This window comes from Peromyscus maniculatus, chromosome 18 (genome assembly GCF_049852395.1).
Source record: "Peromyscus maniculatus bairdii isolate BWxNUB_F1_BW_parent chromosome 18, HU_Pman_BW_mat_3.1, whole genome shotgun sequence".
NCBI lineage: Eukaryota > Metazoa > Chordata > Mammalia > Rodentia > Cricetidae > Peromyscus > Peromyscus maniculatus.
This window is the reverse complement of record NC_134869.1, coordinates 7,306,408-7,319,628: the sequence shown is the minus strand read 5'-3', so window position 1 is coordinate 7,319,628 and position 13,221 is coordinate 7,306,408. Positions and strand designations below refer to the sequence as shown.

The 13,221-nt window shown below is 43.6% G+C and overlaps 1 protein-coding gene across 1 annotated transcript in view; it reads left to right on the top strand.

The window, feature by feature from the left end:
* The window catches only part of LOC143269236 (protocadherin Fat 4-like), a 42,480-nt gene extending 34,281 nt beyond the window's left edge, over positions 1-8,199 (top strand). The window contains exons 2-4 of the mRNA XM_076554299.1: positions 1,691-2,008; positions 7,013-7,197; positions 8,109-8,199. Coding sequence (XP_076410414.1) covers positions 1,691-1,741 — 51 coding nt within the window. The 3' untranslated portion in view covers positions 1,742-2,008; positions 7,013-7,197; positions 8,109-8,199. The remainder of the gene's footprint in view (positions 1-1,690; positions 2,009-7,012; positions 7,198-8,108) is intronic.
* The last annotated feature ends 5,022 nt before the right edge of the window (positions 8,200-13,221 follow it).

Here is a 13,221-nt window from a genome sequence, read left to right as displayed (position 1 = left end):
GAGAAGAGGTATTTGTGGTAACAATGCCTGCAGCTTTCCAGTTTCTGACAGAAACCTAACCCTAGTCTCAGGCTGCTGGTGGCCATGCTATGCTGTCTCCTCCTGCTGTGTGCGCTAGATCAGTTAAGAACAGAAACAGTAAACACACTGACTTCCCTCTCACCGATTCCTTCTGCCATGCTCGTCCTTTCCGAGAATTTCCACACTGTTTTGACAGTCGCACCCCACTTTCCTCCTCTGCTGGGCTTCTTCACGGTGCTCTGTCTCTTGTTGCTTCTAGACACCTAAGGTGTTTCTCCTCCCTGCATTTGTTTGCAAGATTTCTTCCAGCATCTTCTAGTAGCTGAAGATGGTATTCAGTCTTGAGTGTGTTTAACTGGCCTGGTGTCCCTGAGCGTCCTCAGCCTGCCTTGATGTTCACATGGCCCATGTCTAGTCTAAGGGATCTTCTGCAGTCTATTCTAAGTCCTCGCTAACCTCACCCTTTCTTAATACAGCGAGTTCTAAATCTATCAGTGATGCATGAACATCTCAAGATTCCCCCCAAAGCGTGTGTGTGTTCCTCAGCATCTCCACAGAGGCAGCTAATAGCATTCTCAAATGTCACATCTGGTCTTTCCTATGTCACGTAACGTCAACTCACTCCTTTGTGCTCCTCAGTACTGCTAGGTTTCAAACCTGGGACAAACGGCTGAGGTGCCTATACAACATATCAAAATAGACCTGGCCACCAGGTTCTCCCGGCATCCCTCAGTCCCTACCTGTTAAAGGGTCCTCCTGGCTGGCATACCCAGCCCGCTATCCTGACCTTCTCCAGCCCTGGGGTTGGGCTGCCCTTCTCCTAGCTACCCTTCCTTAATCCAATCATTTTTGTTGAGTGCTATCTGTGTACCTTTTGGCCTCCTGTCTGCTGCACCTGGTTCCCCTCTCTCCTCTCTCCCTTCCCTTCCTCCATCTCCTCACATGGCCCACCTCAGTCTGGTCATGTCCATTCTGGGCTCTCCCAGATGTTTTAGCCTCTGGCTATGCTCTCCCACATATCTACAATAAACCTTCTCCTTCATAATACCTAGGAGCAGTCTCATGTATCCCTTTCCTTTTTTTTTTCCATTCAAGTACATACTTTATTCAACTTAGATGCTACTCTTTGTCTGTCTCTCATTCAACAAACATTCATGCTGGGGCATCCCTCCTACATGCATGCATTCAAGTCTGTACTGAAACTACAGCAGTGAGCAACAACTTGGCCAAAAAAAAAAAAAGGCTTCACAGGGCTTACATACAAGAAGTTAGGCTCAGGCAATACACAACATCAAAATTTATATTGGGGGATCAAGAGTGCTGCGGGTGTCATTTAACATTTTTAGTGGCATGATGAAAGCTTCACCAGGAAGGTGGCGGCTGAACCTCTTCTTGGAGGGCATGAGAACCCAGGTGTGTGAATATGTAGAGGGGTTTTCCAGGCAGAAGATATGGTAAATGCAAACACTCTGAGTCACCTGGCCTAGAACGATGAGACCTGTGTGACTGGAGCCCCATGGGAGCTTCAAGACAGGAGGGAGGGGAAACAGAGGCAAGCCAGATCTGGTGGAGACTTGACAACCAGTGAAAGATTGTGCTTTCAAGATGAGAAGGGAAGCTCCGGTTCTGGACAGAAGAGTCATGACTTGGCTTCTTTTTTTTAAACCAGGGTTCCCTTGCCTTTTCTCTGAGAAACCACAGTTTGAAGGTGAAGGTGTGATCAGTAAAGGAGGTTGGAAATGATATTGACTTCACAGATTCACAGCTACAGGGCCGTGAAATGATATTGACTTCACAGATTCACAGCTACAGGGCCGTCCTATACGCCCTATGAACTCGCAAGCTTAACACTTGGGAAGACTCAGAAACGTTTGAGGAATGCTTTAATGTTCTAGAAATCACTGTCCAAACAATGTTACAGCAACTCTGAGAAAAGCAGGAGACTGTCCCAGAAATGGATCAATTTTAAGATGAGCGTAAGATTCAGGTGTGGGAAAACCTGGAGTATTTCAGCTTCTGGTTTCAAATGAGTATCTCTATTTCATCCTATATGGATTTTAGAGTAATCTTGTCATTTACTCATTTTTATTAAGTAGCTTGGGTTTTGTTGTTGTTGTTGTTGAATAGACTATAAAAATGTAAGAGCATACCAATGCAATAAAATAACTAGTCTATTGATGTGGTTTTTATAGGGGTTGTCTACTTGACAGGATATAGACTCACCTGTGAGGCAAGTCTCTGGCAGGCCTGTAAGGGATTGTCTAGGTTATGTTAATTGAGAGGGAAGACTCACCCTAGGTGTGGAGGACTAATCCTTGGACTAAGCTCCTGGACTGTGTGGAAACAAAGCTCTCTGAGCATGAACACTCATCTGTCTTCATGCTCTGACTGAGGCTGCACCATGACGAACTGCTTCAAGCTCTGGCCTCCCGATTTCTCCACTGTGATAAACTGCACCCTCCAACTACGAGCACAGACACCCTTTCTTCTTTCATTGGTACACTGTATCACAGGAACAGCAAAAGTCACCGAGTGAAGAGTGCCCCAAACCTCCAGAATGTTCCTTTGAAGTCTCTTCGTGTACTGGATGCATAGGTATGTATACATCTGAGACATTCGAGGCTCCACTGTCCAACAACCACGTACATGGGGAATTAAAGGCCATGCCCCTGTCCTGGGACACAGTCCATGGTATTCTTTACCCACCTGATATTCAATGAGAGTAAAGAGATGGAATTGCTTTTAAAAGAATGTCTTGTCTCAGCCACTGAGATGGCTTAGCAAAGAGGCTTGCCAGCCAAACCTGATGACCTGAGTTTGATTCTTTGAGACCCAGATGGTGGAAGGAGAGAACCGACTCCTGTAAATTGTCCTCTGGCCTCCACGAGCATGAACACATATGCACATACACATAGAAAATAAATTAATATATAATATTTAAAAAATAAAATGTGTTTCATTGCATTCAGCATGAGATTGCAAAGAAACCCTACATTCTCATGACCACAATGTATGAATCACAAAAGGTTTTCCAAAGTCTTTCAGAGAATGGGAATCTATCCAGAGGCAGAACTTTCTTGTTCCATCAGATCCCTGAAAGGCGCATGTGCAGGCTGTATCACCGGGCTTGTTTCTACAGGCTGGGACGCCACAGCATACCCTGCTTCATGTTCCCTCTGCTTCTCCTCTGGCCTGGCAGAGAATTCCCACGCTGGCCTTCTTCCGCAGACTCAGTAAATCTTTCAGCATCTCAGGAAAGTTCTCCCAGGAGTACAGGATGGCTGCATGTGATGTGCTGCCTCCACGCAGGGTTTGGTCACAAAGCCGAATGCAGCTCTGGGCCTGGTTTGTATCTCAGTCATCAGAGGATACAGAAAACCACCATCCCACAGACCTCCACCTGCCCTGAGAGCTGTGCCTTCTGACACCATCAGGATGCCAGATTCTATGACTTTTCCTTTGGCTTCATCCAGCCCAGCGCTTTGCACCAAAGGAAGGCAAAGAGTTACAATGATACACACCCCACCTGAGACTCAGCCACAGATTTGCCTGGGGATAAAGCCGGCTTCCCAGACATGGTCACTCATAATCTTCTATTTTCTGTTTAGTGTGTATTTCTGCAGGTCCCTAGACCAATGTTAAAGAATTTGATTAGCATGTGTTCCCCAAGACTCAGTCAGAAATGCTATAATAATATCCACCTTGGCTCTTTGGGCACCACACTACCCCCAGTCTGGACTTTTAAAGTACATGTGGTCCCAAGGGCTTTTAGCAAGAAAGTGGATTTAGGTAGGGTTCTATAATACAATGGCTAATCTTGGTGTCAATTTGACACACCTGGGAAGAGGAACTAACAATGGAGGAATTACCTCCAGATTAGCCTATGGCCTTGTCTATAGGGCACTTCTTAATTGCTAATTGGTGTAAGAAAGCCCAACCTGACAGGGCTATACCACACCCCTAGGCCGTGGGTCCTGGGATATATAAAGAAGCCAGCTGACCTAGAGCCTGAGGGTAAGCCCGCCAGCAGCATTCCTTCATAGCTTCTGCTTCAGTTTTTGCCTCCAACTTCCTGTCCTGGCTTCCCTTGAGGATGGACGCACTGTAACCTGCAAGCAGCCAAATAAACTCTTTTCTCCCAAAATTGTGTTTGGTCAGTGTTTCATCACAGCAACAGGAAACCAAATTAGGTCATAGGCTAATCTGGAAAAATGACCATGACATCTTAAACTTAAAAACTTTTAAAGGAGCATGGGATACAAGTCCTTGAAAAAACAAATGTATACATACACACACGTGTTCATGTGCTTCGATATAGGCACAGAGATAGAGATCTCTGGAAACATATGCTGTCACTGCATTGTTTTTTAATCTTTTATAAGTCTGCACCTTCAGCTCTGCGCACAGAGGATTTTGGAAAAGTTGTAGTGAGAGGTAGGGCACACAAGCACACAATATCCTTTCATTATAAACCTAATTAATTTTAATCTTCATGAAAATCTAATAAAGAACAGCTCAGAAGACAGATGGAATAAGTTTACATCAGATTTTTAATTTAATATCTAGTATTAATTCACTGAATTAATGTATATTTTACTCAGAATTTTATAATGTTATCCAAATTATACAAGATTCAGTATGACAGGCATTTCCATCTGAACTGAACATTCTTAGAACACTGATGAATGGTTTTTAAGCTACATTAAACAGAGACTCATTTTTTGAATGTAATAAACTTTTGTCACCAGGAAGCTTGCCTCAGTGGGAGTTAGTAATGACATAACAAACATTATCAGGCTGTGTCCCCCCCTGGTTATGGTGTAAAGACTGTCTCAACTGGCTTTTAAGCACCTAGCCTGACCCATGACCACAGAATTACATTGACCTCTGCCCGGACCTAGGAGTCAGTACAAACCCTTCTTTGTAGGAAACTCAATGACCTCAAATATAGTAAATTAATTTTAAAGAAATTAAATATTTAATTAAAACTTTGTATGTGTTCACCAAATAGAGGAGAAAGTGAGTCAGGACACATTCAGCCAAGCAGATCCTAGATTTATGTTTTCTAATATGCAAATATAATTCTAGAATTTTGATACAAAATTATTCTACACTTGGGGGACATTATTGAATTTGTATTAAATTAGCTCTTGTACAGTCACAATAGTTCTGGTTGATGTGATAAATACGTTACAAAATGCAAATTAAGGGGGTGCTGTGATGGTATTGTGTTCCCCAAAATATTGTGTACCCTAATAAAGTTATCTGGGGTCGGAGAACAGAAAAGCCACTAGATACTTAGAATAGGCAGTGGTAGCACACGCCTTTAATCCTAGCATTCCAGAGGCAGAAATCCATCTGTTCAAGGATACGTGACTTACGCCTTTAATCCCAGAAAGCAAGTCTTTAATTCCAGGGAGTGATGGTAGAAAGCAGAAAGGTATATAAGGCGTGAGGACCAGAAACTAGAAGCATTTGGTTGGTTAAGCATTTGGCCTGGGTAAGCATTTGGCTGGTTAAGTTTTCAGGCTTCTAGCAGCAGTTCAGCTGAGAGCCATTCGGATATGAGGACACAGAGGCTTCCAGTCCGAGGAAACAAGATCAGCTGAGAAGTTGCCCAGGTGAGTTTAGCTGTGGCTTGTTCTGTCTCTCTGATCATCCAGTGTTCACCCCAATACCTGGCTCCAGGTTTGATTTTATTAATAAGAACTTTTAAGATTCTTGCTACAGGGTGCAGATTAATTCCAGCTTACACTGCAAGCAGTGTGGTCTGTCATGGCAGAGAAGTCAGAGCAGCTAGCTGGGCACATGACACCTGCAGACTGGAAGCAGAGAGACAGGAATGCAGGCACTCAGTTGCTTCTCTTTTAGGTCACCCTGGGACCCTAGTTCGTGGGTAGGTGCTGCCTACATTTAGGATGGGTCTCTCCACTTTAATTAACCTAATTTAAAATATTTCCCACAGACAGTTCAGAGGTTTGTTTTCATGGTGACTCTGAATAGTATCAAAGAGAAGAAAGCGACCACCAGGTGGCAAATGGGTACTTGGCTGCAGTGATTATGAGCACTGGGAATGGGACCTTTCTCTACTGTCCTGTGAAAAAGTGGACCTGGGGGTAGGGATGTAGATAAATGTTGATCTCTTATCTGGGAAGTAAAGGGCTGGGAATTTAAGGATTATTAGTATAAATAAACATGGGAACATGAAGAGAGAAGACAGGTGTCAGCCTGATCTCTGTGGTTTGAGCATCCATAGAGATGTCATTCGAAAGAGGCCATGCATTCACAGGGTCACAGGGCAGGAGCCACATGCCCCAGCTGGCCCTGAGGATGATCTGTCCTACCAGGAAAGAGAGGCAAGGAAAATTTCTCCTGTCTCCTGGAGGTCCAGATTCAGCACACAGGAAGTCATCACCCCCTCACCTGAAGGCCTGCTGCTCAGAAAGAAACCAGAGAAAACTGTCACCAGGGGACCCAACCAAAGAGAGGAAAAGGAAGACGCCATTCCCAGTGACTTCTAGCTTCTATTAATCATGGAAAGGAAAAAAAAAATTAGCAAATGGTTGTATGGAAGCTCCATTTTTAAGGACAAACCTGCCACCCTGTGGCAAGAAGAAAAATACACTTAAAAAAAAAAAAAAAAAAAAAAAGCCTGCTTGGCATTTCAGCCTAACCTAGTGGAGGACCCACAGCATGAGATTTCAGGGATATTATGTCATGTATGCTAAATATTACTTTGTATTTCTGTTGGTTCATTTTGAAGCCTTAAATCATCTTAGGGGAGAACCAAATAGCCTGGTTCAAGGAAAGACGTTTGTCTTTGTCTTAAAGAATATTTACATATATGTTTATGAATGTCAAGAATGTATGATAATTTAGACTCAAAAAATCAGAGAAAAATATATCCTTCTCAGTTGTTAACATGGTGTTTACACAGATAGTCAAGAAAATGCTCTCACTTCTCTTTCATATCTGCTGTCCATCTTCGCAGAAAGCAGCCTTCTACCTAGAGAATTGCATCCCGCAGAGAATTCTCACCACAGTGGTGTATGTTGACTGTCTTGTTAATTAATAGTGTACATGGTGGTCCCTGACTTCATTATCAGGACAGAAGTCATCAGGGCACCGTGGAGAGTCACCAAGGGTACCGACTGCAGAAGGAGGCAGAACCTGGAGGTATGGGGAGCGCACAGGACTTGGGGTCTCTTTCTGAGTGGGAATAGCCTTGCCAAGAAAATGAGGTGGACATCTGGGTTCCATAAATTTTAAAGGATTAAATAAGATGATTTAGCTTAATGACTGTCACAGATTATGAAAAGAGTGGTGGCCAGTGGATACCGGATATCCAAAGACACTAGAGAATAATTTTTAAATTTTGTAGAGTGGAGTAATAGCATACTAGATATGTAGAACAAGCTATCTTTGCAAGTGGTGATGTGTTGAATTCCTGTGAATGGACTAACATGATATTGTGGGGCACTCTGGCTGTCATGTGTAGGCTGCCAGAACTATGATCCCTCAAAATTCATGTGTCTCCAGGAATGATTGCACACCTCAGTCCCAGTCTGTGGAAGACAGAGGGAGGAAGACTGTGAGTTCCAGTATAGCCTGGACTCCACAGAGGATAAAAATGAAGAGTGCCAGGGATGTGGCTCAGTGGTAAAGGCCTATTCTAGCATGTGCAAAGGTTTAGATCCCATCCCCCAGACCAAAATTAATCAGTTATTTAATTTAAAGATCACATGTTGAATCCCTAACTTTGGAAACACAACATTCAGGAGACAAATCGGGTCATATGAAGTCATAGCAATGGACTGAATCAAATATTTCTCCTTCTCTCAACCTCTCTTTCTCCTTCTGTCTCCCCCTCTCTGTCTCTGTCTTTCCCTTCCCAGGGTGGCATTATCAGAAGCTAGCTTCTGCCTTAGGCTCCCAGCATCAGTGTAGTTCAGGGGCTGCTGCATGTCAGGGTGTGTGAAAGGGAGGTGTGATGGGTCTTGGTTTACTTTTGTGCCCTCATAGGTGTCCAGAGGCGTTGATTGCTCAGCAGTCATCTCTTCCACATTTTTATTCTCTGTTTGTTCCAGGCTTGGAGCTGGAGAGAAGTCCAGGAATTCTGAAGGACTGTGAATGAGGCCAGTCAATGACCTGTCCCTGTCAACAAGTGGTGTCTTCATCTGGACATCCAGGGAGCAGGCTTGCAGAGGTTTGGACTCTGCAGCAGACAGTGTCTGGCCTGAAGGTGTCAATCTGGCCTGGTGATACAGCCTGCGCATGCGCCTTTCAGGGATCTGATGGAACAAGAAAGTTCTGCCTCTGGATAGATTCCCATTCTCTGAAAGACTTTGGAAAACCTTTTGTGATTCATACATTGTGGTCATGAGAAGGTAGGGTTTCTTTGCAATCTCATGCTGAATGCAATGAAACACATTTTATTTTTTAAATATTATATATTAATTTATTTTCTATGTGTATGTGCATATGTGTTCATGCTCGTGGAGGCCAGAGGACAATTTACAGGAGTCGGTTCTCTCCTTCCACCATCTGGGTCTCAAAGAATCAAACTCAGGTCATCAGGTTTGGCTGGCAAGCCTCTTTGCTAAGCCATCTCAGTGGCTGAGACAAGACATTCTTTTAAAAGCAATTCCATCTCTTTACTCTCATTGAATATCAGGTGGGTAAAGAATACCATGGACTGTGTCCCAGGACAGGGGCATGGCCTTTAATTCCCCATGTACGTGGTTGTTGGACAGTGGAGCCTCGAATGTCTCAGATGTATACATACCTATGCATCCAGTACACGAAGAGACTTCAAAGGAACATTCTGGAGGTTTGGGGCACTCTTCACTCGGTGACTTTTGCTGTTCCTGTGATACAGTGTACCAATGAAAGAAGAAAGGGTGTCTGTGCTCGTAGTTGGAGGGTGCAGTTTATCACAGTGGAGAAATCGGGAGGCCAGAGCTTGAAGCAGTTCGTCATGGTGCAGCCTCAGTCAGAGCATGAAGACAGATGAGTGTTCATGCTCAGAGAGCTTTGTTTCCACACAGTCCAGGAGCTTAGTCCAAGGATTAGTCCTCCACACCTAGGGTGAGTCTTCCCTCTCAATTAACATAACCTAGACAATCCCTTACAGGCCTGCCAGAGACTTGCCTCACAGGTGAGTCTATATCCTGTCAAGTAGACAACCCCTATAAAAACCACATCAATAGACTAGTTATTTTATTGCATTGGTATGCTCTTACATTTTTATAGTCTATTCAACAACAACAACAACAAAACCCAAGCTACTTAATAAAAATGAGTAAATGACAAGATTACTCTAAAATCCATATAGGATGAAATAGAGATACTCATTTGAAACCAGAAGCTGAAATACTCCAGGTTTTCCCACACCTGAATCTTACGCTCATCTTAAAATTGATCCATTTCTGGGACAGTCTCCTGCTTTTCTCAGAGTTGCTGTAACATTGTTTGGACAGTGATTTCTAGAACATTAAAGCATTCCTCAAACGTTTCTGAGTCTTCCCAAGTGTTAAGCTTGCGAGTTCATAGGGCGTATAGGACGGCCCTGTAGCTGTGAATCTGTGAAGTCAATATCATTTCACGGCCCTGTAGCTGTGAATCTGTGAAGTCAATATCATTTCCAACCTCCTTTACTGATCACACCTTCACCTTCAAACTGTGGTTTCTCAGAGAAAAGGCAAGGGAACCCTGGTTTAAAAAAAAGAAGCCAAGTCATGACTCTTCTGTCCAGAACCGGAGCTTCCCTTCTCATCTTGAAAGCACAATCTTTCACTGGTTGTCAAGTCTCCACCAGATCTGGCTTGCCTCTGTTTCCCCTCCCTCCTGTCTTGAAGCTCCCATGGGGCTCCAGTCACACAGGTCTCATCGTTCTAGGCCAGGTGACTCAGAGTGTTTGCATTTACCATATCTTCTGCCTGGAAAACCCCTCTACATATTCACACACCTGGGTTCTCATGCCCTCCAAGAAGAGGTTCAGCCGCCACCTTCCTGGTGAAGCTTTCATCATGCCACTAAAAATGTTAAATGACACCCGCAGCACTCTTGATCCCCCAATATAAATTTTGATGTTGTGTATTACCTGAGCCTACTTTCTTGTATGTAAGCCCTGTGAAGCCTTTTTTTTTTTTTTTTGGCCAAGTTGTTGCTCACTGCTGTAGTTTCAGTACAGACTTGAATGCATGCATGTAGGAGGGACGCCCCAGCATGAATGTTTGTTGAATGAGAGACAGACAAAGAGTAGCATCTAAGTTGAATAAAGTATGTACTTGAATGGAAAAAAAAAAGGAAAGGGATACATGAGACTGCTCCTAGGTATTATGAAGGAGAAGGTTTATTGTAGATATGTGTGAGAGCATAGCCAGAGGCTAAAACATCTGGGAGAGCCCAGAATGGACATGACCAGACTGAGGTGGGCCATGTGAGGAGATGGAGGAAGGGAAGGGAGAGAGGAGAGAGGGGAACCAGGTGCAGCAGACAGGAGGCCCAAAGGTACACAGATAGCACTCAACCAAAATGATTGGATTAAGGAAGGGTAGCTAGGAGAAGGGCAGCCCAACCCCAGGGCTGGAGAAGGTCAGGGTAGCGGGCTGGGTATGCCAGCCAGGAGGACCCTTTAACAGGTAGGGACTGAGGGATGCCGGGAGAACCTGGTGGCCAGGTCTATTTTGATATGTTGTATAGGCACCTCAGCCGTTTGTCCCAGGTTTGAAACCTAGCAGTACTGAGGAGCACAAAGGAGTGAGTTGACATTACGTGACATAGGAAAGACCAGATGTGACATTTGAGAATGCTATTAGCTGCCTCTGTGGAGATGCTGAGGAACACACACACGCTTTGGGGGGAATCTTGAGATGTTCATGCATCACTGATAGATTTAGAACTCGCTGTATTAAGAAAGGGTGAGGTTAGCGAGGACTTAGAATAGACTGCAGAAGATCCCTTAGACTAGACATGGGCCATGTGAACATCAAGGCAGGCTGAGGATGCTCAGGGACACCAGGCCAGTTAAACACACTCAAGACTGAATACCATCTTCAGCTACTAGAAGATGCTGGAAGAAATCTTGCAAACAAATGCAGGGAGGAGAAACACCTTAGGTGTCTAGAAGCAACAAGAGACAGAGCACCGTGAAGAAGCCCAGCAGAGGAGGAAAGTGGGGTGCGACTGTCAAAACAGTGTGGAAATTCTCGGAAAGGACGAGCATGGCATAAGGAATTGGTGAGAAGGAAGTCAGCATGTTTACTGTTTCTGTTCTTAACTGACCTAGCGCACACAGCAGGAGGAGACAGCATAGCATGGCCACCAGCAGCCTGAGACTAGGGTTAGGTTTCTGTCAGAAACTGGAAAGCTGCAGGCATTGTTACCACAAATACCTCTTCTCCTTCCTCCTCCTCTGCCATTTCTCCTACGCCCGTGTAAATCTTCAGTAGCAATATGATGCCACATCACTTATCCTTTCTCTGGGGACATGTCTATGAACCCATCTTCAGGTTCTCATACTGCCTGTCGTAGTATGCTAGTGAGTCTACACCAGTGGTGTTTTATATTCTAGGTAGCCTTAATCTTCAGCCCTCACCCTTGAATCCCAGAGTGTCCATCATCCCTCTGACGTCCACTTGCTCTGGAGCTGTTCTTGATTTTCCAGTAGTTCTCCTAGGAAGTAATCAGTTTGACCTTCCCTGCCTCTGTGTTTTGAAGACCGTCAGGGAAAGAGGGAATCACAGTTTTAACAGAAGCATCAAGAGCTCAGATACACAGTACATGGTGCTGCCTTGCAGAAGTGCTTAAACTTAGAATAGACACAGGAAGAAAACTGTTAACAAACGGCCTGCAGACAAGAACAATGGCATATAAACATTCCAAGAGATAGGTTTAACTCTGAGTTGTTGTCCTCAGTAAGGTCAACGTGTTGTCTCAACTTCAGCTTGACACAGGAAGTCATTGAGGCTGTCAGCCACACTGCTGGACCAGAAGAGAGGATAACTGAGACAAGCAGAAATCAGCTCAAGAAGCAAAAATCAGAGCTGATGTGAGGTGGCACATGCCTTTGATTCCAGCACGCCTGAGGAAGAAGCGAGCAGATATCTGTGAGTTCAAGGCCAGCCTGGGCTACATATCAAGTTCCAGGCCAGCCAGGGCTACATAGTGAGACCCTGTCTCAAAGAAAAGGACAAGGAAGCGAATCAGGAATGAAGCATGCTCCAGGCATGGGATGTGAGGGTGATTCCTTTCAGATATTTATTTTTGAATGAAATATCTGATATGAGTCCTTCAGACCTTTAAGTAAAAATATGATGAGGCCAGGTGGCTTGTCTATTTCTCACTTTCCCCTCCATGATGGGTGGATGTTTAGAGGAACTTCTGAATTTCAGGACACTATGAAAATTTATAAGAAAGTCTTGATTTGTGCACAGTTAAATGCCTTTGAGCAATGATTTAATATTCTTGTCATTACGACTTGGCTACAATGCATTCACAGTTCTTTATAAACTACAGAGTTACAAATACTAGTTCCTGCCTGGATCAAACAACGTGAATGTTGGTTTAACTCTTTGTAAAAATTCAGTTTGGAAGGAAGGGGCTGTCAGCCTTTTAAACTATGAACAGTTGCCCATCCTTTTCTGACCACTGGGGGTCACTGCTACATTATAAATATATTTCATAATTCCTCGACAAAAGTAATCAGTTAGGATTTACTTAGGACATTACAATCTATACATTGTGATTACTTGAAAATAATAGTTATTTTTGAGTAAATTTACTCAAAAATTTGAGTATGGTAATTTGAGGAGATTTTTCCTTAAAATGGATTATTATGAAATTCATATTAATATTTACATGCAAATATTCATCTATAAAGTGGAATTTTTATTATCAAAGCCTGTGTCCCTCAATATTTATAGGTCAACAGTAAAATTTCTTTGCATGGAATATCTTTGCAAAAGAGGACAGACCCTAAAAGGTAACAGAAATCAGTAAGAAGTGGAACATATTATCAAAGTTAGTGGCAAATATTATTTTGAGCATTTTGCAGTCATTCAGCCAATTAGTTTTTGTAAGACATCTGCATCCTCCAGAAATGATATCATCAGAGTCTAAGCAAGGAGAGGCTGTCCAGGGGAAATTAGGTGAACAGCACATGTTTAGTATACTGTTACGAGACAGGTGAAATGTACA